The 27,038-nt window shown below is 44.5% G+C and overlaps 1 protein-coding gene across 1 annotated transcript; it reads right to left on the bottom strand.

Moving 5' to 3' along the window:
* On the bottom strand, positions 1–26,045 carry slc2a15a (solute carrier family 2 member 15a). Its single transcript, XM_069724412.1, has 12 exons — positions 26,001–26,045; positions 23,107–23,205; positions 17,982–18,142; positions 15,332–15,456; positions 13,342–13,487; positions 12,956–13,088; positions 11,798–11,985; positions 5,440–5,550; positions 4,287–4,388; positions 3,028–3,103; positions 1,003–1,130; positions 1–264 (listed from the first exon to the last, which is right to left on the bottom strand). The coding sequence occupies exons 1-12, from the start codon at positions 26,043–26,045 to the stop codon at positions 1–3; spliced, it is 1,578 nt and encodes a 525-aa protein (XP_069580513.1).
* Between the last annotated feature and the right edge of the window lie 993 nt (positions 26,046–27,038).

The following is a 27,038-nucleotide window of genomic DNA, read 5'->3' on the forward strand; positions in this document are numbered from 1 at the left end:
TTACGATAGGTAATGTACAGAAGATGAGCTTTCAAACTCCACCGAAGTGTGTACCACTCCACCGTAGCCGTTCATCTTCTTCAGCTTCAGCTCGTCCTGGTGGATCAGGCTCTGCGTCTCCAGGATGGGCTCCTTCTTGGAGAACATCCGGCTGATCTCCATGAACGTCTTGTTTTTGGTCTCTGGTATCACGACGTAGATGTAGATGGCCACGGACACGCAGATGGAGGCAAACACCAAGTAGCTGTAAGCGCCCGTCGACATCTGAGGGACGGAGAGAAGAGGACAGTTTATCTCTGACCGGAGCAGCGATGAGGGAAGACTCACGCTGTCAGAGGTTTTCAAATGTTCTGATCCACAAATATGTCAGAATCAGTCCTGGTCACTGAACCTATGACATCCTGTGTGCACTGGCCCCCAGAACCAGTGGCGGTTTGTTAACACGGGGTGCTGAGGCTCCGCCCCCTCCAACGTCGAGAGGGAAAAAAATACTCCTTTAACATGTAAAACATAAATGAATGCTATTATAATAGTTTGCTGTTAAAAGTCTGTCAGTCTGTAATAATTCAATAAAAACTGCTTACAGATCGTATTCAGTTCATATCTGTGTAAATAATGTACTTTCTGGTGCGCGGCGTCGGACAACTGAGATCAATGAAGTCCTTCAACTTATATCAACCACAGGACCTGAGGCTGCTCTTTTGTTGGTTGGTTCAGATTTTCAGACCCTCCCTCTTTTATTGGCAGCCAATCGGTATTGTTTTGCGTTTCGTTATGTGGTGACGGTGACTCCTGCTTCTTTCTATCTGACCGGCAGCGGAAGTGAAACTTGGAGCGGAACTGAGGAAAACTGGGTTATTTCTAGAGTTGAGACGAGTACTCGGCTGAAACGAGTATCCGGTACCGATAACGTACTTTTGACGAGTATCATTTGAGTAAATGTGTTGACTAAGGTTTCTAACAGACACTACCTGTGTGCACACATCTACACACAGAGCCCACCTGTAAGAAGGGGAAGAGGAAGCCCACGGTGAAGTTGGACAGCCAGTTGAGGGAGCCTCCGATGATGTAGGCGGCGGGCCGGTGGGACTGTTTGAAGAGTTCTGCTGTGATCAGGAAGGGAATTCCCGCTGGAACCGGAACAAACAGAACACACTAAAAAACATGCAGCAGCCACACAGCTCTGCTCAAGGTTCTGCTGAGGGCACTTAAAGGGCTCATTTATTATTGAACTGTGTATGACATCACTATGATGTCATACACAGTTCATTCATAGGGAATAAGGTGATGATGAAAGCAGATGAGCTTCCTAACTGGACACTTTCTACTGATGAGCGGCTGTGCATGGAATATATTATTCATGTTCATTCATCATCTTTATAGCAATAAGACCGAGGGAAGGCTAATTAGGGAGAAACAGAATCAGCCAATCAGGCGAGGGCCAGGCCAGAATGTGGACAGGACAGTCATACATCACAGGATGAACTTTAATAATAGCCTATTTTATTATTATATCCTCTCATTAAAACTGCATCGTTTGTTTCTCTTACACAGAACGTGAGAATAAAATAAAGATTTATCATTCACTGCTGTAAAATCAACATGAGCTCACCAATTACGGAACACGACTTGTACAGGAAATGTACAATGTACTGTTCCTATGGATGTTAACATGTAAATATTATTAATTAACTGTCACTTATTAGACTGGACAAACTAGATCTAAAAGTGAGCCTTCGTAGCTCGACATGCTCTGGAGTTAGAAAAACATTTTGAATCTTTAAAGATGCCCTGTGACCTCCAGAGGGCGCCGTTCACTCACAACACAAAGCTCCGCACACTCAGCAAGTCTGCAGGTCAGTTTATCACCTCGGAAACGGAGAAGTCAAACAGAACAGAAGACAAAGTAAACCTGAATCTAAAAGACTTGTAAGAAATAAATCCTCCCCCTCAGTTTAAATCACTCTGACATCACAAACACTCCTGCTGGTGGAGTTGACAGTCCAGCACTGTGTTCCAGATCACAGACTTCCCTCAGTACACTACTACATAGTACTCATACTTGTGTAGTGCAGGAATTTTGACAGAGTAGTGTTGTTTTAAATCTCACTGTCTGTTCCGCACTGACAGAAAATGACATCAGCATGTGAACATGTCACCCTCCAAAATATCTGCAGCAGAAATCAGTGTGTTTTTGTGTCCTCTGTTTAACACTCAATAAACACACTGATTCTTCTGTCCAGCAGCAGCAGTGGAAAAGAAACACTTTGTGTTCAGGAACAGCTGCAGCTTCCTCACACGCTTTTAATTTGAAAATCCTAAAGGATACACGTAGGTTTCACATTTCTTTTTTGGACCGTTTTGAGTGCATCATCCTGGTACTTGTAGTGAACTGATGTTTCTGTACTGACAGTGAGAACACGCTGATGAGTGTTAGTACACGAGCACAACATCTGGAACACAAGTGCAACATCTGGAACACAAGTACAACATCTGGAACACAGCTCTGGTTTATTTATCTGCCCCTGACATCTCTTCCTTCAGTCCGGTACAATGAAGAGCAACTGGAACAGCTGATGTTTAAGAATCAGTTTATCTCGATCACTGTGAACCGCCTGTATTAAAGCTAACAGGTGGATTAATCTAATACTTAACTGAAAGAAATATAAACAGCCATTAATGTTGATGATTGATCAATCATTAAAAATGCCTAAACTTCACTGGTTCCAGCTTTATAACTGTGAAAATGATCTTTCTGATAAACTTAATATTTTGAGGGTTTTGGACTGTCGTTTGGATCAAACAGGACATTTTCACAGATCCAGAAATTAAGTGATTGACTTGAGAAAATAATCAACAGATGAACCTAAAATGATAAAATGTGCACAGCTGCACTTCTCCTGGCTCAGACATGCTGGATCTGTCCGTCCGTCCTCTGATGTCACGTGATCTACCTGAACAGTTGACCTTCATCATCCCAGCAGGGAGTCGAGACATGTTTTAAATGTGCGGTGCGGAGCGACTTGCCTGGACCGATGCAGAAGCCTCCGATGATGCCGACCACACAGCAGACACTGATGTAGTGCATGAGGGGAAGGTGAGTCTGGGGGGAGAAGGTTTGAAGGATTAAAGGACAGTTTGATTCCATGAAGCTCTCAGCCCTCCACGGCCTTCGTGTTCATCACTGTCCCACAGCAGCAGGAGCACGGCGTGTTCTGCCAACTGAAAGTCAAACGCTCAGTTCCCCCGCTGAACATCTGGAGTGAGTTCATTTGTCTTTCCCTCTCATTGTTTCCTCTCCTCCTGCACCTCCTCGTCTCTCCTACTCATAAATATATAATGAATACAGTGAACCCTCGTTTTTCGCGGGGGTTACGTTCCAAATAGAAACCGTGATAGGCGAAATCCGTGAAGTAGTAACCTTTATTTTACAATTGAAATAGATAGAACTGGACATTAAATATATCTACGTTACATATAGTCGTAATGTGATTTCAATGCACGATGCAAATCCGTGAAGCAGCGAGACCGTGAAAGGTGAACCGCGTTATAGCGAGGGTTCACTGTATATGGATAAAAACCCAAATTCTGCTGCATGGAGCCACCGTGGATTTACAAAGTGATGTAGGTGAGAGATGAGGTGCAGGAGAGCCGGTATCAGTAACAGATCTGTGAGTTTGAAGGATTACCATGCAGAGACCTTTTTAAACAGTAGAAAACATGGAAAGTTACTTGTTACTATATTTTGGATACTCAGATGTAAAAATCAGCTGAAAAAAAAATCAGCTGAAGGTCTGAGCAGGTTTTAACTCGCGGACATTAATGAGAAGGATTCCAATCTAACGAACGATGAAATGAAACTCTGAACTATCGAAAATTTAATTCTTTCTGAAAAAACAAGACACATTTTATACATCAAAGGCTCTGACAAATCTTAAACCTCTCCAGACGACACATGTGAATAAAGGAAAAGTAGTACGATAAGAAACTGAGTTGTGTTGTCGTTTTTTGTTGTTATTTGTTGTTATCTTACTAATGTAAATGCATGTGTATATATGTTTGTAAGTTATGTTCTTGGGAATATAATTGTTCAGAAAAAAAACAATAAACACAGTTTCCAAAAATAAAATAAAATAAAGTACATTATATCTCTGAAGTCTACTGTAAAGTTCTTAAAGAGTCACGACATAATGAGTTATTTCCTCAGCTTTAGATTTGTGTTGTGCCGTCCCTTTAATTCATGATGTCGTCCTGACAACGTAACCCCTCCCACCCCCCACACACACCTGTAAAATGAGGGCTAATGTGATTCCAGCACAGCACATGCCCATCATGGCGAACCCCCCGATCATGAGCGGCCTTCGTCCCAGCTTCTCGATGGTGAAACACTGCCGGAGACACAGAGCTCACGTCAGACATGAAAACACAGAAAAACACTGAAGAATATGGACGCAGAGCAGGTGAACAAGGGGGATGTGTTCTGGTACAATGGTACCAAACCTGGCAACCTGAAGGTGACAAACACCAGAGACTGTCTCTTCACATGTAAACAGAGGACCTGCAGTGATTACATGAACTGACAGTAATAATGATTCATTTGATCTCTTTTATGAGCATAAATCATCATTTAAAGTATTCGATTGTTTACTTCTGTAAAGTAAATAACTTCCTGATATTTAATCATGTCAGATGATGTTCTTTAAACCTGATTAAAAGCTGTTACGCTGTGTTGTTCATCCAGATATAATCCCAGCATATTGAGCCACTACAACCACAAGCTGCTGTTTTCTTTTTCACTGAGTATCTGAAACAAACAAGATCCTGTGAGCTCATTTCCAAGTGCTCGAACATTGTTGAACTGCTTCCGGTCTTTGAGCTCGGCCAAACACGTCCTGACCTCTCATTAATATTCCTCTTCTGATCGTATCTCAGACCTATCCATCTAAACCAGAGGTCTTCAACAGGGGGTCTGCGACCCCTAGGGGGTCCGCAGTGGTACCAATTTTTGGTTGATGAGACAATTTTTCATATTTTTTAAATATTTTTTTTGACAAATTTAAATGTCTTTAAATCCACATTAACATGAATCCAACATATAATAGTGAGTAGATAAATGGAGGCAGAAGATGTTATCTTTCAGTCAGAAATGCACATTCAGCGACACACAGGAGCTCTCAAGCTGGACACCGGTTCACTCACAGCACGAGACTAGCTTGGACCTGTCCCTCCAAGCCTGGACCTGTCCCTCCAAGCCTGGACCTGTCCCTCAAAGCCTCCTGCACTCCTCCAGTTTAATATAAAACACCATTTTATACAATATATACTGTATAGTAGGGGTCCCTGCTCCATCTCTCTATCGGTTTGGGGGTCCTTGGTCTGAAATAGTTGAAGACCCCTGATCAAAACAACAACAATAACCTGATAATAAGTTGTGTTTACCCCGATGAGTCCCCCGATGATCTCTATAATTCCTGTTCCTGCTGTGGTGTACTGGATCTGTGGAACCGGGATCCCGGCATTCTGAAAGATGTCGTTGGTGTAGAACCAGATCTGTGGAGAGAAGCGTTTAAAGATCCATTCAGTATTCAGCGTCCCAGCGCTGCTCATCAGACTAGTCTGACGGTTGGAGGCTTTCTGGGTCTGACATATGATGATGTCATAACATGCTGAAACCTTCCCAGCTACTGAGGCTCAGTTCTCCAGAACCTGCAGAGTTTCAGACGGTATCTGTCTCTGAAGAGGAACCATGTTTTCTGTGTGTAATGTCAATCTATTTGTTTCATACAATAACCGTCTGCTATTAAATACCACAGCGCCACGAAAAAAAATGAAATGAAACTAGAATCAAGGCACTTTTTGTAAGTTGTAGTTTTTCATGAAATTATTTTCACAGTCGATTTCAGTTGACTGTTTTATGTTCTGATTGTGGATGATCACGTAGAACTTTTTTGTTTATTTACATGTCAGCTGGTTGAAAAGTGCAAAATAAAAGGGTAATAAATGGAAAACCCATGAAGTGAGGCCTTCGTGTTCTTTATTTTCATCAGAAAAGTTGCACCTGATACATTTTACCAAATTATTGGGTATCATGAAGTCAAGGAAGTGACCATATTTGGACGAGCTGGGGGAGGAGCCAACAGTGGATCTGACCGATCTGATCGGACACCTGACGATACTTCGTCCCGCTCACCGATAGCTGTAACCTGACTGCACCACAGGCCTGTCAATCAAACAGACACGCCCCCAAAACCAGGTCTTCTTGAATCTTCTTTTCTAATGAATGAGGGATTATTTTCAGATGGACCTCCAGAAAACTAATAAGAAGGAGTGACTTTAGCTAACAACACCGAGAGAACTGATGGACACATTTTATTCACTTTGGATTTGATGAGAGAAGTTGAATGGGAGTCTATGGAGCCGGAGGCTTTTTGGAGCCGACCTCTAGTGGCACTCGCTGGTATTGCAGCTGAAGACACTTCTGGATCGGAACCATTTTTTAGACAGGATTCACACTTTCAAGTTCCTGGGAATCCTGATTTCCGATGACCCTCCAACACCGCCGCGACCATCAAAAACGCACAGAAGCGACTCCACTTCCTGAGACTGCTGGAGAGAAAGCTGCTGGTGGCCTTTTACCGTACAACCGTCGAGAGAATACTGAGCAGCTGAGCATCCCTGGACAACGTGGCCACTTCCCGCTCCCTCAGCAGAGCCACCAACGTCCTCCAGGACTCCACACATCCCGCTCATCACCTGCTTCAACTGTTGCCCATCTGGCCGGCGCTGCAGGTTTCCTCCTCCACTCACGCTGCTCCTCATCTCGTACTTTACAGACTCGTGTGCAATATTTCAACTCTGCAATACAACATTTCATGCTGACACCCATATTTTAGTAGTATATATATATATTTACCTATATTTTATAGTCTGTTTGTATCTTCTACGCACCAAAGAGGAGCAGCACGTAGCGCTTAGAATGACAATACAGGGTTTCTGATTTCCATCTCAGGTTGAAGAGGAATGTCTTCAATGTAGCATGGGGGTCAGGAACAGTACCCATGGACTGGCAGACCGGGGTAGTGCTTCCCATTTTCAAAAAAGGGAGACCGGAGAGTTGCTCCAACTATCGGGGTATCACACGACTCAGCCTCCCGTGCAAAGCTTATGCCAGAGTGCTGGAAAGGACTCCGACCGTTTGTCGAACCTCAGATTGAAGAGGAGCATTGCGGATTCTGTCCCAGTCGAGGAACAGTGGACCAGATCTTTACCCTCGCAGGACTACTGGAGGATCCTGGGAGTTTAACCATCCAGTCTACATGTGCTTTGTGGACTTGGAGAAGGCTTTGGACCGTGTCCCTCGGAGTTTTGTGGGGCGTGCTGCGGGAGTACGGGGTGCCGGACCCGTTGCAACGGGCCATCTGGGCTCTGTACAACCACAGTAGGAGCTGTGTTCGTATTCTCGGCAGTAAGTCAGACTCGTTTCCGGTGGGCGTGGCCTCCGGTGGGCGGGGCCTCCACCAGGGCTGTTTTTTGTCACCGATCCTGTTCGTGACCTTCATAGACAGGATATCTAGGAGTTGCTGGGGGGATGAGCACGTCAGGTTCGGGGGTTTCGTGCTTGCCTCTTTGCTCTTTGCAGATGATGTGGTCTTGTTGACCTCCTCGGACTCCCAGCATGCACCGGGGCGATTTGCAGTCGAGTGTGAAGGCCATGGTGCTCTGCCGGAAACCGGTGGATTGCTCCCTCCGGGTGGGAACGGAGTGTCTGCCCAAAGCGAAGGAGTTTAAGTATCTCGGGGTCTTGTTCACAGTGAGGGGAAGATGGAGGGTGGAGGATGGAAGGTGGAGGGTGGAGGTTGGAGGTTGGAGGGTGGAGGTTGGAGAGTGGAGGGTGGAGGTTGGAGGGTGGAGAGTGGAGGGTGGAGGGTGCAGGTTGGAGAGTGGAGGGTGGAGGGGGAGATGGACAGGCGGGTCGGTGCGGCTGCAGCAGTTCAACAGGCGCTGCACCGTGTTGGTGAAGAGGAGCTGAGCTGGAAGGTGAAGCTCTCAGTTTAGCGGTCGATCTGCGCTCCGTCTCTGCGATGGTCAGCAGCTCTCTGGGTCGTCACAGAAAGAACGAGGTCGCGGCTACAAGCGGCCGAAATGAGTTTCCTCCGTAGGAGGCCGGGCTCAGCCTTGGAGATCGGGGGAGGAGCTGGACATCAGGAGGGAACTTGGAGTTGAGACGCTACTCCTTCATGTCGAAAGGAGTCAGCTGAAGTGGTTCAGCATCTGATCAGTTTCCTCCTGGCCGCCTCCCTCTGGAGGTTTTCTGGACACGCCCAACTGGCAGGAGACCCCGGGGAGACCCAGGACATCTGGAGGATCATATCTCCCTGTTGGCCTGGGAACGCCTCGGGATCCTCAGGAGGAGCTGGAAGATGTTGCAGGAGAGAGAAGTCTGGGCCAACATGTTCGACCTGCTGCCACCGAGACCCGACTTCGGATGAGAGGAAGAAAATAGATGGACCTCAGGTTGACCGTCAACAAGAGAAGACATCACGTTCCAAAAGTCAAACAGCAGCCACACATCCTTCAGACAGAGAGTCTGCAGTGTCCCAGTGAGGCCTCGTTCACCGCTGGTGAAATGAAGGTGTGTGTCTGTTCTGTCACAACAACGAGAGCAACGCACTGATTTTAGCTTTCTAAAACTGAACACTGTCAGGATGAATTAACTACCAGGCATCTGTGAGCAGCAGAGGTAAAACTGTCTGCCCGTATGGAGACACACGCCCTGAGAGGGAAAGGAAACGCTGTAAAAACCTGGAACGAGTCAGCAGACAGGTGGTCCAACATTAACACAGAGACACACCGACATGTGTTCACATTCAGTCGAGCTGGAGGCTTCAGGACAGGACCGGAGGGGTGTGAAGAGACGATGAAGATACTCACAGACACACACACGCACACACGCACACGCACACACGCACACACACACACGCACACACGCACACGCACGCACGCACACACACACGCACACACGCACACACGCACACACGCACACACACACACACACACACACACTGCTCTTCATCACGTCACAGCTTTTTGTGATACTTTACACACAGTGAATGAAGGCTGCTCTCAGATCTGCACATCTGGAAGCTCAACCGCTGAACACGCTTCTCCACAACGAACACACAGATCAGCGTGATGTTAAAAACACCACAGCAACGAAGCAGCGGATCACACCGAGGTGACAGGTGAGAACAGGTGAGTTTACCTGTCGTCAACAGAACCGGAGGTTTATCATCATTATCGTCAATGTCAAGCACAATAATCATCTTTATCACAATCATCTTCATCAACATCCATTTCACCTAAATCACTTATATCCCAGTGATCAGAATGATTATTATTATTATTATTACGCCATAATGATCAAGGTCTCAATTACCACTCATCCTCATTACATCACCATGCTGTCATTGTAAAGTATAGTCATCTTCCTCATTATGATCACCCTCTTCTTCATCTCCATCACTCACTATAATCCCTGGTTCATGTTTAAATCTGATTCATTTCAACGTCTTCATTCCTACGGAACCACTGTGAAGCTCCTCATCTCTAATTAGCAGCTATAAATACGACCGGTTTAACGAGCTGAGCTCCGAGCTCGCAGCGCGCGGTCCGGCTAATCATCTGGGTAATTCATGAATCTCCAGTGCATCATTCAGAGAGGAAACCTGGTGAATCAGAAGGATGACAGCAGCTTTTTGGCTTTATTGGAGATGAGGGATCGTTTCATCTCAGAGTCTCTGTCTGATCAGCTGGACGGAGCAGATCAGGGGGACGAACGGAGCCGCTAACCGAATGAAACCATCCGACGTTGCTTTATGAGTTTGTGGCGTCATCTCTGCAAACCAAAGCCTCCGTTAACCAGCCAGCAGCTGATGGTGAGCAACACAGGAAATGCTTGTTAAAGCAAACACCTGCTAAACCTGCGAATGCCCTCTGGATGATAATAGCTTTTTATAATTGGTCTATTTTGGGCCTCTGGTAGGAAAACTAAAGCTCTAAATATGTTACGATTATTGCTGTGTTGGCAGTGGTTTATGACATGATGTTGATTTAGAGCCAAGTAATCTGGTGTTTCTCGGTCTCATTGGTCACTTCACTTTGACTTCATTGGTGTCTGTCGAGGCGGCAACCCGAGAACCCGGTGGTGGACACCGGGGGTGAAGGAAGCTGTCAAGCTGAAAAAGGAAGCCTTTCGGGTCTGGTTGGCTCATTGTCTCCTGAAGCAGCTGAGAGGTACCGGCAGGCCAGAAGGGCTGCAGCTACGGTGGTCGCGGATGCTACCGGGCATGAAAGGAGATCGGGGAGGCCATGGAGAAGGACGTTCTGTTGGCCTCAAGGAAGTTCTGGCAAACCATCCGACGACTCAGGAAGGTGAAGAAGGAGCTGATCTACGTTCCAACTCTCACCGATGGTCACGAGCTCTGGGTGATGACTGAAAGAATGAGATCACGGCTACAAGCGGATGAAATGAGTTTCCTCCGTAGGTGGCCGGGCTCAGCTTTAGAGATCGGGGAAGGAGCTCTGACATCAGGAGGGAGCTCGGGAAAGAGACGCTACTCCTTCATGTCAAAAGGAGTCAGCTGAAGTGGTTCAGCATCTGATCAGGATCCTCCTGGCCGCCTCCTGCTGGAGGTTTTCTGGACACGCCCAACTGGCAGGAGACCTCTGGGAAGACCCAGGACATCTGGAGGATCATATCTCCCTGTTGGCCTGGGAACGCCTCGGGATCCTCAGGAGGAGCTGGAAGATGTTGCAGGAGAGAGAAGTCTGGGCCAACATGTTCGACCTGCTGCCACCGAGACCCGACTTCGGATGAGAGGAAGAAAACAGAAAAACTACGTGCTTGACGTAGAAAAAAAATGAAATCGATTTCCCTCATTGTCTTTAAAATCAGTGACGTTAGATCTGTGAGTTGTGAAACAAGAAGTCTCTCTGGTGTTTCTGAGGTTAGATGACGGTACGTCTATTCTTAGAAACAGATGCAACTGAGTCACTTTGTTGGTCGAATTCTTCTCCAAACATGCCGTCACTCTGCCAGCAGCTGTTACACCGTCACACACACTGAAAACACACCGACTGATAGAAATGAAGGAAATGATGTCAGCAGAGTGAGAGTTTCTCACTGCAACAATTATTCTATCATCTCTCGCTCTGCAGTTCTCCTCAACTCTACAGAGCTTTTCAGCCTCTTTTGTCTCATTGTTTTGGTTTTGTGACTGTGACTCAAGCTGTTTTCAATGAAGCTGCTCGAAGTGCATCAAACACTGGACAAAAGAGCATCCAGCTGAAATATAAGATATTTCACTGAGGTGGAGACCAAACCAGAGCAAAAACAGGAGTGAACAGAAACACTGAATGGAAGCTGAATTTCTGTATCTGCCTGATGTGCAGACACTTCCATCACAAACACTTTACCTGGTCAGACGTGTCTTCTTGCAGATTCTGTGTTTTATTAAGTGGTTCTATTGACCAAATACCCTTTCGTGCAGTGTGTATTGTGCTGATTGGTACATTTTACTGGCTTAATGTGAAAACGTTTCAGTCCCACTGACCTTCTGAGCACTGAAAAATTTGCTTCACGTATGATCTCGGAGCCTGACATGTGCTTGGACAAAGAGTCTGGAGCATTTCTCGGTGTGGGTATAAAAGCACTTTAACTGTGGTGAAAAGAAGAATATTCTGGACTTAGTGAATCCTCTTACATGCACACATTACTCAGTTTTCAGAGTGTCCTTACAGCATCGATGCCGGACAGCTGCATGCCGATGTTGATGACCACCACACTCAGCACCTGCCAGCGGACCGTGTCGTCCATCAGCAGCTCCCACACCGACAACGTTTCCACTGAGGACAGGGAGCGCTGCTCCTCCTGCATCTCCTCGATCTCCGCCTGGATGTTACACTTGGCTCTGTACCACTTCAGAGCTGAGACACACAGACACACAGACACACAGACAGCAGCATAAAAGAAAGATGAAGCATGAGGCTGCACAGGCGGATGGATTTCAGAAGATCTTTGGAAATTCACACAAGCTAACTCGCTAATCTAGAAAACTAGTCTGAGAGGTTTGTCCTGCCAAAATGTGATGATGTCTTTCAGTCAGACTAACAGTCATCAGCACATCTAACATGCAGTTGTTGTTCAAAGATGCTTGATTTTTGAGGCGGTTTTCACAAAACATTTTAACATTTTAAATTAATTTTTTGCTAAAATTGCAGGAATTAGAAAAAATGACAAGTTTAGAAAGAATAATTCAATTTTTTTAAAGCACAAACTAATAAAAGATTAAATATGGAATCGCTTCCTTTGATAATAAGCTTGTCATTCAAATTTTTGTTGTGAAGACCACATTTCCTACAAACACGGTCACTTCCTGTTATTCCGCTTGATCCGGTTTCCTCCGGTGCACAAATACAAATTTGGTGAGGAGAGTAGAGGAGGAGAGCTGTACTGACTGTAAATGAGGAGTTATATCTGTCAATAAAGTGAGTTTTGTTTGAAAAGACTTACTTTATGCCGTTAATACTTTCAACACAGCTTCTGATGACGTCATTTTTTGCGGAAAAATTGTGGGAATGTAAAAAAAATTGCAGGCTGCCGCAAATATTGCGGAGTTTGCTTGTATTTATGTTAATTATTGAGATCGCAAGATCACGATTTCCTGGAGGGACTGTATATTAAAGACACACTGTACATGCTGAAGTTCCTATTTCATAATGACGCCTTAGTGAAGCTTGACAAAATGATAAACTGCTATAGTGCAAAAAAAGACGTCTCAAAGTGGGTCGCCTCTAAACGAAGGTGACAAACTCTGATTTAACTGCTCTTCTCCTCCAAAATGTGAAAGCTAGTCTTGTTGGTCTTGTTGATGAGCAGCAGTGCCGTGACACTGACCTGTGATGGTGGCGTGGACGTTGTGCTTTTCAATCAGCAGGTACCTGGGGCTCTCCGGGAACCATGGCAACAGCATCAACTGGATGAAAGTGGGTACCACCACCATTGAAAGGAAGAGGGGCCAGTGCTCCTCCTGTAACAAGTCCAGCACACCGACACTTACAGTACACACATGGAGGGCAGCAGTGATGATGAGATAACAATATCTAGCCGCGCTAATCATGTTCATGCACGCAACGTTTCCAATGTCTGGTGGAAAAACTGAAAGTGGGAACACGTTAAGAATGAATCGTTCTTCAGCCACGACACTTCTTTAGTTTTAGGTGAATTGATGGGCCTTGGCTGCAGTCCCCTCCACACACTGGCAGAGTTTGGAGAGCTACTACCTTTCCTAGAAGCTCCTGCAGTCCGAGGATTTGGGCGCTAAAGACTCCGGTTCCGATGAAGATACTCGGCACAAGACCCAGGAAGCCTCTGAGATTCTTCGGTGCTATCTCACCCAGGTACATCGGTACCACACTGAGAGAGATGCCTGCGGGAACAGAAGCAGAGAGGAAGGTCTTCGTCACTTTATTCTAATCCTCTGTGGAGTTAAACATGACATCAGGATGTAACATCAGAACGGTTCTGAAACCGAACCTATGAAAGGAGTCTGGCACTGAACATGCTTATGATTTCAGCTCATGACTTCTTGCACTTCATGCACTCTGTCATGAAAACACAGAGAGGATATTTGTTTTTTGTTGGTATTGTTTTTGGTTCTTTGTAAAATGATCAAAACATAAAAGTGGTACAGCCACTGTCTGTCAGTCAGTTAAATGATCAGCTGAAGATGAACTGACAGTCATTTTGTTATTAATTGCTTTCAGTCATCAGTTGAGCAGAAATGCAAACATCTTTAATGTGAGGACCAGCAGCTTGTTATGGATCTCTTTGGTTTCAGACATGAATAAACATCTGAAGACATTTCGAGGGTAAATCAACAAGTTCAGAGAATACTGCTTGTGTGTGCGCACGGAGCAGCAGGAAGATAAAACCCTGACGAGTCACTGCTACAAACTTCATCTCCTGATCATCATCAGTTCCTGAGTTACTCGTGTTTGTGATCCGTGTTCTGGTGCGTCTGGGATGTTTCACACCTGAAACTTGATCAGAGAGCGAACATCAAAGTTTGTGAAACATTTCTGGGGAACAGAGAGACGTCTCAGAGAGACGAATCCGGTGAGGAGCTACGATTGTGTTGTTGTGGGTAGAAACTTGTGTTTTCATTGCGCTGTTGTCGTGTTGGAGAACCCTGTTACCATGGCGACACAGTCCGGGTCATTATAAGTGAGCGTGTGTCCTCAGACCCTCAGAAGGTCCAGCAGAGCTCCGTGGTTTCACTCCGACCCTCAAATAGAAGCCAGCTGGTTCTCCTGATGTCTTCTTCCAGAGTTGGACGGAGACGTCCTGAACGTCTCTAAGAACACGTCTCCAGGTGTCTTCGTGGTCTCAGACCTCCTGAAGCATCGTCAGAGTCTCCGTTGATGATTTCCAGAGTTTGATAGTAAACCTGACGTGTTCCCTCTGGTCATGTTCACGGAGAAATCAGAACCAGAACACTGAACAAACATGAGGAACTCAGGAACTGATGAGGATCAAGAGATGAAAGTTGTAGCAGTGACTCATCAGGGTTTTATCTTTCTGCTGCTCCGTGACGTGCACGAGCAGCAGTCTCTTAACTTACTGATTTATCCTCGTATATTAGGTCAAGGAAATAGTGGAGGGCTCTGTTTGCATTATGTTTACATTTTTATTTATTTATTTGATTTTATTTCACTTTATTAATCCCCGAGGGGAAATTTCTTTGCTACAGCATGAAATATGAAATAATTCATCTATGAAGTAATGTGCAGATTAATCCATTAGGTCGCAGCTGCTGTTTCCGTCCTCTACACCTGAGCAGAAGAAACTTCATCATTTCAGTGGAACAACCAGTGTCCTCATCTTCTTCATCATGTGATTATATCTAATCAGTGTGCTGTAAGAGGATGTGATCTATTTCCTGATATTTTGTGGAGTTACATGAAACGTGTCTGTTTGTTAAATTGTGCCTCCACTCTTCTGCTAACGTCCATCCAGCAGATGTTGAACCTGCTGCAGTTCAGACAACAGAGCATGTTGTGTCACGAGGTCTTCCTCACAGTGGAGATGGGTGAGGTTGAGGTGAGGCTGTGAAGGCATGCTGGGAAACGCATCTCTGAACGGGACACAGAGTCTGCAGGAACTCAATGCAGATGTGTGTGTGTGTGTGTGTGTGTGTGTGTGTGTGTGTGTGTGTGTGTGTGTGTGTGTGTGTGTGTGTGTGTGTGTGTGTGTGTGTGTGTGTGTGTGTACCTGAATGAATTCCTGTGATAAGACGACCAATGATGACCATCTCAGGTGACCCACAGATTCTGCTGAAGCCCATCAGTGAACCAGCAATGAACACCAGCACTGTTGTGTTCACTATCGTGCCCTTCCTGAAAGTACACACACACACACACACACACACACACACACACACACACACACACACACACACACACACACACACACACACACACACACACACACACACACACACACACACACACACACACACACACATCATGCAGACATGGTGAACATACATAAAAGCATGACGGAGGTTTATGGAACAGGAAGGACAGCAGCAGAATGATGGTTGACAGCAGTAAACTCATCCCGTCTTATACACACAGTCACAGACACACACAAGTCCTGATTAGCCATAAAATGCTAACACAGCTTGTGTGGGACATGGGGGGGGGGGTGATAAACTGTGATCAGCTATAAAACACTGCTGCATGGAGGAAGTGACCAGCCTGTAAATAGGATTATAAATCATCTGCTTTTCATTTGCATTTAAATGTTTGTGAATGGAGCCTTCATCTGATGTGTGCTGAAGGTAAAGAAAACTTTCCTCTGCACTTGTCAAGGGCAGCGGGGCGAGGGGGTGGGGGTGGGGTGGGGGCAGTCTGAAGGACGACAGGGCACCGAGGGAGGTGAGGAGAGGGGGGAGGGGGGGCAACAACAGCTCTGGACAGAGAGGACAGAGGGATGATAGATCTCAGGCCCTGATCTGGTGCCGTCTGTGTTCCTGCCTCGTTGTGTTACCACGTATTGGACCTCTCTGCTGATGGGACACTGGACATCCTGCAGCACGCTTCTCTGACGTCACTGCTGGACGCTCCCTGGTGGGACTGTGTGTTGGTGGTGGTGTGTTCAGATGTTGGATGCTGCTGAGTGTCTCAGGCTGCCAACTAGCCAATGTCCATTTTATTGGTATCAGGAGGAAGCACAGGCTGAGGACTCATATTCCCCGCATGGTGTCAAACTTTTTCTATTCTACAACAGAGGTGAAGGAAGCTTTCAAAAACATATAACGACTGGTTACAGAGGAATCAGGGTTTTGGGTTGTCTGCTCGTCCTAAGATCATGAAAACAATATCTCATGAAGAGACGTCTTCAAATTTGGCACAAATGTTCACTTAAACCCTTTTCACCTGCCGGTAGCGGTAGAGCACGGCTCAGCTCCACTCTACTCACTTCTTTTGGTTTTCCATTGGGAAAACTTTGTCAACAGCACCTGGTACCTGGTACTATTTTTAGTATCATCTCCGTCGAGGTTCCAGTTTAGCGATATTAAAGCACACGCTCCAGTGTAATATTGTGATTATACAACAAGTTACCAATTAAATAAAACATGTAATCTAAATGTTTTCATATTGTGGAGCAACTCACTCTTAAAATATGAAACTTTTTGTTAGTGTGATATACGTTTCCATGGTAACACATGGGGTACAACTAAGAACTGGAAAACAATCAGTGGCGTCAGTAGACTCTTACATAACGTACGCAAGGTTTCCTACTCCAGGAAGTAGTCGGACCCTTAGCAACCACCTAGCAACAGAGAGGATTTCTAGTCTCCAACTGAATAAATACAGAACATAGAAACACTAAACTGCTCAGCTAGTTCAGTCTGATTGGAACAAAGATATCTGAGGAACAAAGATATATGATGAACAAAGATATCTGATGAACAAAGATACCTGATGAACAAAGATATCTGATGAACAAAGATATCTGATGAACAAAGATACCTGATGAACAAAGATATCTGATGAACAAAGATATCTAATGAACAAAGATATCTGATGAACAAAGATATCTGATGAACAAAGATATCTGATGAACAAAGATACCTGATGAACAAAGATATCTGATGAACAAAGATATCTAATGAACAAAGATATCTGATGAACAAAGATATCTAATGAACAAAGATATCTGATGAACAAAGATATCTGATGAACAAAGATATCCATGTTCTCATGTGTTTTTAACATTTTAGCTCCGTGTCATGTGTTCAAACCAAACCGGTCCAGCTAGCCTTCTCTAGGATTGTAAGTGCGTGACTATCCGTGGTGTTACGGTACGGGTGCTCAGAGCGACCAAAAAGGACCAAAAGAGACCCGACTTCACCAAATGGATCATTTAATAGAACTATAACAAGTAGAAACTACATAATATTACATATTATATAATATTCTATTCTAATTCTATATTCCCATTGAGGAGGTGGAGGGATATTTGTAGTGATGAACAGGATGTGATGTCATGATGATTTGAGGACGTTGACCAATCAGATCTCTGGGTCAGAACGACTTGTTGTTTAATGGCTGTTATTCTCCTCATCAGTCTTAAACCTGACTCAGCTTGGCTCCTCCTAATTTCTATCTTTTGAAGTTTGGTTAAGTAATGAAAGCTGAAATGATATTTTTCAGGTGTAGGGTTAAATGTGCGTGTGGTGAGATTCTGCAGCTCAAAAATATGACTGCACAGACTGTACACATCAACTCGTGAACACCGAACAGACATCTGCTGTCTGCACGCACCTCTCTTTTGGACTTAAAACTACTTGGTTAGGGAAAGATTGTGTTCAAAGTTAAAAGAAAGAGAACTGCTCTTTGAAAACGAATGTTACCTGCCGAAGCGAGTGACCAGCATGCCCACGATGACGGAGCCCAGCAGACCTCCGACAGCGAAGACCGACACGGTGAGAGAGTACATGAGGGTCAGAGTCTCCTCACTGAGTCCAGTTCCATTACGACTCACCACTGTCCTGTTGTAGAAGTTCTTTATGTACTGAAACAGAATGGAGGAGAGGTCAGACCACAAATAGAGCATCAAAAGGGCCAGAAACACGGAAAAAACAAACATGAGGCATTAATAAAAAAGTAATTTGTGATATACTAAAGCTTTGAGTTTAGTCTGTATGTTCAGATGGTGTCTGACTAGTTTTATAACCCTCTGAGATACGTATGACTTTGTGACCAGGTGCGCTCAGCAGTAAAAACACAGCCTATTAGTCACATACTATTTAATAACCAAAGCAGCAGTAAAAATGATTTGTTAAATATAACCTCGTTTACAAGAAAGTCAAGACGCGGTGCAAAATGTAAATAGAACAGAATGTGATGATTTGCAAATCACATAAATCCTTATGTAATTGAAAACAGACCAAAGACAACATATCAAATGTTGAAATAGAAAAATGTTGTTTTATGAAAAACATATGCTGTTTTTTTTGTTGATGGCAGCATCACATCTCAAAAAAGTTGTGACGGGGTCAACAAAAGACTGGAAACGTGTAACGCAAAAAACAAAAAGATGGTGAAATATCTCAATATTAATGAGGTTACCATGGCAACAGATCAGTAACATGATCGCTATAAAAAGATGATTTCAGAGAGACAGAGCAGTGAAGATGGGGAGAGGTTCACCACTCTGAAAGACTGTGTTGGAAAATAGTTCAACAATCTAAGAATAATGTTCCTCAACGTAAAACTACAAAGAATTAGTGGATTTCATCGTCTACGGTTCATAATATCATTAAAAGATTCAGAGAATCTGGAGAAATCTCTGAACACAAGGGACAAGGCTGGAAACCAATATTGGATGGTGATGATCTTCGGGCCCTCAGGCAGCACTGCATTAAAAACACACTATTCTGGAGTGGAAATCACTGCATGGGCTCAGGAACACTTGTGAAAACCATCTTCTGTGAACACAGTTCATCGCTGTGTCCACAAATGCAGGTTAAAACTCTCCAAAGAAGAAACCAGATAGAAACATGATCCAGAAACACCGCCGCCTTCTCTGGACCGAGATCATTGAAGATGGACTGAGGTGAAGTGGACGACTGTTGATTGTTCTGCAATATTTCAAAACATTCTGATCATAAAAGCACCTGTTAAGTTGATCATTACATTCCATAAAACTTTGAAGTTTAGCTCGCTGTGCACACAAACACGGGGAGGAAAACCTCACATCATTAGTTTCACGGTTTTCCATGTAAGCCGAACACAAACAACAGAAATTAACCGATTCTTAATTTAGCGTTAATTAAACGTTTCAGTTCAAATCCGACTGGTGTCTCAGATGGCAGATGATTCCCGGGCTGCTCTTTGCTCCTGCAGAGAACCTTCCTTGCTGATTCGATAGGAAACCTTGTCTTTGCGCATCATGTGGCTCAGATATCCTGCTTTCACGAGACCAGCACAAACTCTCTCTTCTTTCGCTCTGACATTTTCAGCTCTCTCTCTCTGTAATCAAATCCTCAAGTCCTTTTTGACCTCCTAGCTAGTTTACCATGTGAAGGCACATGTTGGTGGATTAGTCAGTTCCTCAACAGAGAGCGGACACACGTGCTGTCATTGTATTCATGTGATGCCTCTTCTCTTCTGCAGTGAAGCATCAGCAGGTCAGCGAAAGGTTTCTGTAACAAACCAGACAGGTCGAGGACCAAACTGATGAAACGCATCACGAAAGTGATGTGCGTTAAAACGTCCTTCAGCCACGGGTGTACACGATGTTGTAAAACTGCTCGTACGTTGTGTTACGAGGTCCTGAAGTGTTTTAGTGGGGTTGCTGCAGGGTTGTACAGGAGAACTTCACCGTCTGAGAGAGGCTAAAGTGAATCTGAAGTTGTCATGGTGACATGTACGGCCGGAGCTAAACACTGACCTCATGTTCCTCCCACAGACAACTGGTTTTTTTATACATTTGTATGACATACATTTGTGCTGTCCGTATCTGGATATATTTCTTCTGAATAAAACGATTCAAAATTTAATTGAGAAAACTATTTGTCGAGACTGCAAAAAGATGGATAAATCTTTTAACTTTAGGCTTCCTCAGACGTCTTAATTTGAAATTCCTTTACGTTGGTGGCCCCGCCCCCTTCCTCTACGGAGCCAAGATGGCGACCGTTTAGGGTGGAAAGTGTCCAGAGTTTCACACTCCTTCTTTTGGAGCGTTTATGAGTGCACCATCCTGGTACTTGTGGTGCTCTGATGTTCCTGTACCGACAGTGTGAACACACTGATGGCGGCTGCGTTGATGCAGCGCTGGAATGAACTACAGCGTCAACGTGTATCTTTCAACTTGGTTGTTTTCTATCCAACTGGTTAACAAGCTTTTCAAGCTGACAGTTATCAGCTGATATTGGCACAGTTATCAGTGTTGTGATGTCACAGAGAGCCAAAGTGAAAGTGAGCCTCATAACCACGCTGACAACGTCATAACATACAACACTAGAAACTTCCAGCAGTATTTACTCCACAGACAAGGACAGTAATCTGTTTGTAGCAGTTCCACGTACTCAATCACTCAGTTCAGTCAGTGGAACCTCAGTGTGTGTGTGTGTGTGTGTGTGTGTGTGTGTGTGTGTGTGTGTGTGTGTGTGTGTGTGTGTGTGTGTGTGTGTGTGTGTGTGTGCTGTTGAACAGAGAAGCCTCCATTGTACACTCATCCTTACAGAAGTTGCATTCCTCTGATAAAGTTCTGTACATCATTCAGTTTCTTACAACACAGACACACTTCAGCTTTACATCAACTACACACACTCACTGTGTCCATCAACTACACACTCACTGTGTCCATCAACTACACACTCACTGTGTCCATCAACTACACACTCACTGTGTCCATCAACTACACACACTCACCGTGTCCATCAACTACACACTCACTGTGTCCATCAACTACACACTCACTGTGTCCATCAACTACACACACTCACCGTGTCCATCAACTACACACTCACTGTGTCCATCAACTACACACTCACTGTGTCCATCAACTACACACACTCACCGTGTCCATCAACTACACACTCACTGTGTCCATCAACTACACACTCACTGTGTCCATCAACTACACACACTCACCGTGTCCATCAACTACACACTCACTGTGTCCATCAACTACACACACTCACCGTGTGTGTGTGTGTGTGTGTGTGTGTGTGTGTGTGTGTGTGTGTGTGTGTGTGTGTGTGTGTGTGCTGTTGAACAGAGAAGCCTCCATTGTACACTCATCCTTACAGAAGTTGCATTCCTCTGATAAAGTTCTGTACATCATTCAGTTTCTTACAACACAGACACACTTCAGCTTTACATCAACTACACACACTCACTGTGTCCATCAACTACACACTTCAGCTTTACATCAACTACACACACTCACTGTGTCCATCAACTACACACTTCAGCTTTACATCAACTACACACACTCACTGTGTCCATCAACTACACACTCACTGTGTCCATCAACTACACACACTCACTGTGTCCATCAACTACACACACTCACTGTGTCCATCAACTACACACTCACTGTGTCCATCAACTACACACACTCACCGTGTCCATCAACTACACACTCACTGTGTCCATCAACTACACACACTCACTGTGTCCATCAACTACACACTCACTGTGTCCATCAACTACACACACTCACTGTGTCCATCAACTACACACACTCACTGTGTCCATCAACTACACACACTCACTGTGTCCATCAACTACACACACTCACTGTGTCCATCAACTACACACTCACTGTGTCCATCAACTACACACTCACTGTGTCCATCAACTACACACTCACTGTGTCCATCAACTACACACTCACTGTGTCCATCAGTCACATGCAAGTATTTACAACCTTGTTTCCCCAAAAAGCTGGGACGCTGTGTAAAGTGTGAATAAAAACAGAATATGATGATTTGTAAATCACGTAAATCCACATTGAAAATAGACCAAAGACAAAATATCAAATATTGAAATGGTGAAATATTATGGTTTTATATGAAATATCTGCTTATTTTGAATTTGAACGTTTGGGAACTGAGGAGACCAGTTTCTGGAGTTTTGAAAGTGAAATGTGGTCCCATTCTTGCCTGATAGAGGATTTCAGCTGCTCAACAGTTCAGGGTCTCCTTTGTTGTATTTTTCATTTCATGATGATTTCAAAATAAGGATATACAGCATAGTAGTCCCTCTCTCGCCTTTGGCTTCCTCCATGATTGTTTTTGTTTGTTTTTTGCACATAAGTTAATTTCTGTTTTAGTTCTGCAAAAAACAACAACATATCTTTAGTTACATCTCATGTGGTCTCCCGTCCTCCGTCCAGCCTCGAGCCGGGTTATGACACACAGGAGGAATATCGTTTCTACAGTTATTAAATGTTATTAATTGATTTGTCTTTATTGCTACTAACATACAGGTTTGTTAACTTGCTGTGGGTCCGTGTTGATTCGAGCCACTGAGGAACAGATAATGTGAGTACACCCCAACTGAGGGAAGAATCAGATATTTGAAATCAAATCATGTCAACAACATCTGCATTACAACTGGCTTTCTTTCTATTTCTGCTTCAACATGGCCAGATGAGCGTGTCAGCTGTTCTCTGTTGAAGACTCCAAACTGGGGCAGTTTGATTTAACACCACTTGATTCAGAAGTATGTAACAACTGAACACGGCTCCTCTACGCGACTCAAATTTCCTTCACAATTGCTAAATTAAATAAGCAAAAATTACTTCACAACTGGGGACTTTTGGAGTGTGTGTTCATGTGTGTGTGTGTGCGTGTGTGTGTGTGTGTGTGTGTGTGTGTGTGTGTGTGTGTGTGTGTGTGTGTGTGTGTTCATGTGTGTGTGTGTGTGCGCGTGTGTGTGTGTGTGTGTGTGTGTGTGTGTGTGTGTGTGTGTGTGTGTGTGTGTGTGTGTGTGTGTGTGTGTGTGTGTGTGTGTGTGCCTTACCACAGCAGGGGAGTTGACCACAGCCAAATTGTAGCCATAAAGCATGGAGCTCCCGAAGGAGGTCAGGAATGCCACCGCCAACAGAGAGCTGGTCAGGTGCTGCAGACAGAGGATGAGAAGTGTGTCTGACTTCATCCACAGAAGTGATTATAATTAAAACAAATGACTGGTAGCTTTTATCTCAAATTAGCTCAACTTTGCCTTCCTGCTTAAAGCAATGTGAACCAGCAATTTTACTCACCGTGTAACAAGCCAGACGTTAAAATGTGTTCTCTCTGATTAGTAACTTTATCAAATGTCTGTTCTCATCAGGGAAGAGGGAAGCAAATTGTGCTCCCTGTGCTTTTATTTTGGAGGGCTCCAGTGGTCAGGAGAAGATGTTCATAGATAATGTGCAGATTCATTCATGTCTATAGGTGTTGTGCTGCTGGAGCGCACAGCAACGACGCTCTTTTTCTTTCTTTCAGTGAGGAAATAAAATGTACAGAGTTCTCTGGATCCGACTGAAATTCAACAACGTTTTTGAAGTGCTTGGTGATCCCATCATCTCTAAAGTGTCTGTCCTGCCAATAACAACAAATCGGATGGTCAAAGTCGTCATGCTGACATGAAGGCTGTTTTGATTGATTCGTGATGTAATCTTGAAGCCTCGTTTTGATCCGCTGCTGTTTGCCCGGTTACATTACTTAATACATTTTTAACAGGGTAAACAGTAATCTGGTAACATATAACATTTTAAAGTAAGCTGCTTGAAAAAGGTCAAATAAAAATGGACAGACAAACAGAACATGAATGATTGTTTGTTTATGTCAGACTGGCGACCTGTCCAGAGTGTCAGCTGGGAAACGCTTCAGGGTGGATTATATGAGTGTGCCTTCACTCTAAAATAAATACCAAAATATTAGGGAACAGTACGCTGAGTTGACGAGCTCTGAGCAGGTGGTGAACTGAACAACAATCACTCATTCATGGTACCAAGATCACAGTTCGCTGCTGAAGAAACCAAAACTGTCACTGAGAAAGAGAAATGTGTACACTAGTGGCTGGTACGGGCTCGGACCTGGTGGGTTCATCCAAAGATGTGACTCATAGTGAAGTGTTTGATGATTTGTATATAATACACAAGGTGTGAAGGTGGTGGGACCAATCAGCAGCCATCAGTGATGTCATCATCCATCAGTGATGTCATCGTTGGTTCATGAACGTTATGAATCCTCCAGTTCAGATTCTGTCCGTCACCATCTTTGCTAGTTCGGAGCGTTTTGGAGCAGGAAGTGACCATATTTGGACGAGCTGGGGGAGGAGCCAGCGGTGGATCTGACTGATCTGATTGGAAACCTGACAATACTATGTCCCGCCCACCGACAGCTGTAACCTGACTGTACCACAGGCCTGTCAATCAAGAAGACAAGCCCCCCCAAAAACATGTCCATGACCAATCACTGCATGAAGTGGACATTATTGTCAAATAAGTTGAAAATTGGGAAGACATTGCCCCGATGGCTCCTTCAGGTCCGATGAGGACATCAGAGGCTTCCAGAAGCAGACAAAGCACATGGATACCTCCAGATCTCTGATGACATCTCTGATTCTATAACTGAGCTACTTTTCAGCTTCCATGTTTGCTGAAACACTTTGCTCACATACATGTTTAGGAGAGGATATCTGTTGTCCCTAGTTTGCTCCTCTACAAGGTCTTGTTGGCATTGTTCACATTCCTCACTGCAGCCCAACTAAAGGGCATGGCTTACTGCCAAATCACAAACTGAATCCTTTCCCCCAAAGTGCAATCGGTATCTGATAGAGAAGACAACATCAAGTTTAAAACGTTATAAACTGTGAGGGGAAGCACTATATAAAACGTGGATAATGGCTCGATAGAGCGTTATAAACATACCAACATACAGGAACACAACTTCCATGTCTGACTAAAGAATAGAAAACAATGTCTCCTCACTAAAAGGTGACTGCTGTTATTTTACATTCAGACTGGGCCAGTCTGCTCCTTTTATTTACATCCAGGGTCAAAGTTCACCGTGGATTGGGGAGTTAGAGTCCCTAAATCACCGCTGACAGAAGCAGGGATGAGGCAGGGATGAGGCAGGGATTTTAGGCACTAAAACAGACCTGGAGACAGTGTTCACATTTGTATACACCATAACCTGGTTGGGCAGCATCAATCCATCCAAAAGTTCACGAGAAAATTGGTCGGAGCATTATAAATGTTCATGTCATATCTTTTCCATTTCTACAGTGAACATGGATTAAACAAGAAGGGAACAGGAAGTCGGTTTTCAAAGCCACATGCCACCCACACGCTTACTTTTTAAACAGTTGCCATCTTGAGTCAGACTTGGTTGTATTTCTGTGGATCGATCTCTCATTTCGACTGTCACACACGAAGCGTGTGGCTCGGTTTTCCATCTACCGACGACTCAGCATGTCAGCAGTGTGAATAACACCAAGGAAGACATTCATACATCCGGTTATGAACTTCTGAACAGGATACACTCGGACAAATTAATAGGAACAGTTCAATACAAAGAAAAATACTTTCTGTTGGAGACAGTTAGGTCTGACTTAATTCTTATGCTGAAGTTAAAAATGCATCTTCACCCAGTTATTCACTCTGACCAATGAGCTCTCCCTACTTCTAAAAGTTGATGTTTTTTTAACCATAATGTAGGACTTTAAAGCCCCCCCCCCCACTCCCCCCCTTCAAATATCTCATTTCAGGAGCAGCTCCTGATCTGCTTTGTGCAAAGTACCGGGCTACAGGTTGGTAGTAAATGCTATTAGCCGCTGGGACTATATGTCTAAAACAATAGGGGATAAGTCAGCTGATGGCCCCGGCTCTGCATCTGACACCATTCATGCATGCACTCTGAACTCACCGATGTGATTTTCCCCGGCGGTGGAATTAAAACCTCCTCGGCCATTTAGGAAGTGTGTGGTGTGGTCCCAAACAGCAAGCAGCTCAGCGGCTCCTCTACACTGCACAGCCTCTCATGGCTGCAGCAGCAGGCGTGGTCACAGGCTCCAGACCTCAGGTTGGAGTTGGGCCGGTTCATGTGCTGTGTGTCAGGCCTCTCCTCCACCGAGCAGCCGTCCACAGGCCCCCGATAACAAGCACACAGTATCATCACATGACGGAGGGCAGCGTGACGGACTGAGAGAAAAGTCTGCTGGAAGCAATTAGCTCTAAGTGAATTAAAAAAAAAGAAAGAGGAGGAGAGGAGAGGAGAGGAGAGGAGAGGAGAGGAGAGGAGAGGAGAGGAGAGGAGAGGAGAGGAGAGGAGAGGAGAGGAGAGGGAAAAAGATGAACGGAGAGAAGAGAGGAGAAAAGTAAAGAAGAGGAGGGACGACGGGAGAAAGGGAGAGGGGGAAGAGAGGGAGAAAGAAAAGGACAACGGAGGGAGACAAATAAAGGGAAGCTGAGAGAAAGAAAGAGGAAAGGGAAAAAACAAAAAGAGGGAAGTTAAGGTGAGAAAGAGGTTCCATGTAAAAACAAAAAAAAATAAGGAGATGAGAGTGGAAACTACATTTTAATGTGATACAGCAATAAATGGAGACTCATGGATGTAGAGATGTCATGAAACATGTACACTGGGCAGGGTTTACCGTTTACATGATGGACAGTAGAGTTTACTGTATGGGGGGGGGGGGGGTAAACACGCAAAACCACGAGATTGGTCTTTGAGTAAACTTCTGAATTAAGTTATAAGAACATTTCTTCAACCACACAGTGAGATCAGTGAGATTATAACCACACACACACACACACACACACACACACACACACACACACACACACACACACACACACACACACACACACACACACACACACACACACACACACACACACACACTCACGATCACAGTTATCATGTGCTCATAATTTTGGTTGCAGTGTTTATTGTGACTGATCA

This window comes from Brachyistius frenatus, unplaced genomic scaffold (genome assembly GCF_029030835.1).
Source record: "Brachyistius frenatus isolate BFR_SWC_R1_liver_20210118 unplaced genomic scaffold, ASM2903083v1 Contig_376, whole genome shotgun sequence".
Taxonomy (NCBI): domain Eukaryota; kingdom Metazoa; phylum Chordata; class Actinopteri; family Embiotocidae; genus Brachyistius; species Brachyistius frenatus.

Coding starts and splice junctions, on each gene's coding strand:
- slc2a15a (XM_069724412.1), bottom strand. CDS start 26,045: ATGGCCGAGGAGGTTTTAATTCCACCGCCGGGGAAAATCACATCG. Junction 18,143..23,106: donor TGGTCAACTCCCCTGCTGTG/GTAAGGCACACA, acceptor ATTCTGTTTCAG/TACATAAAGAACTTCTACAA. Junction 3,104..4,286: donor CATTAGCCCTCATTTTACAG/GTGTGTGTGGGG, acceptor TTCTCCCCCCAG/ACTCACCTTCCCCTCATGCA.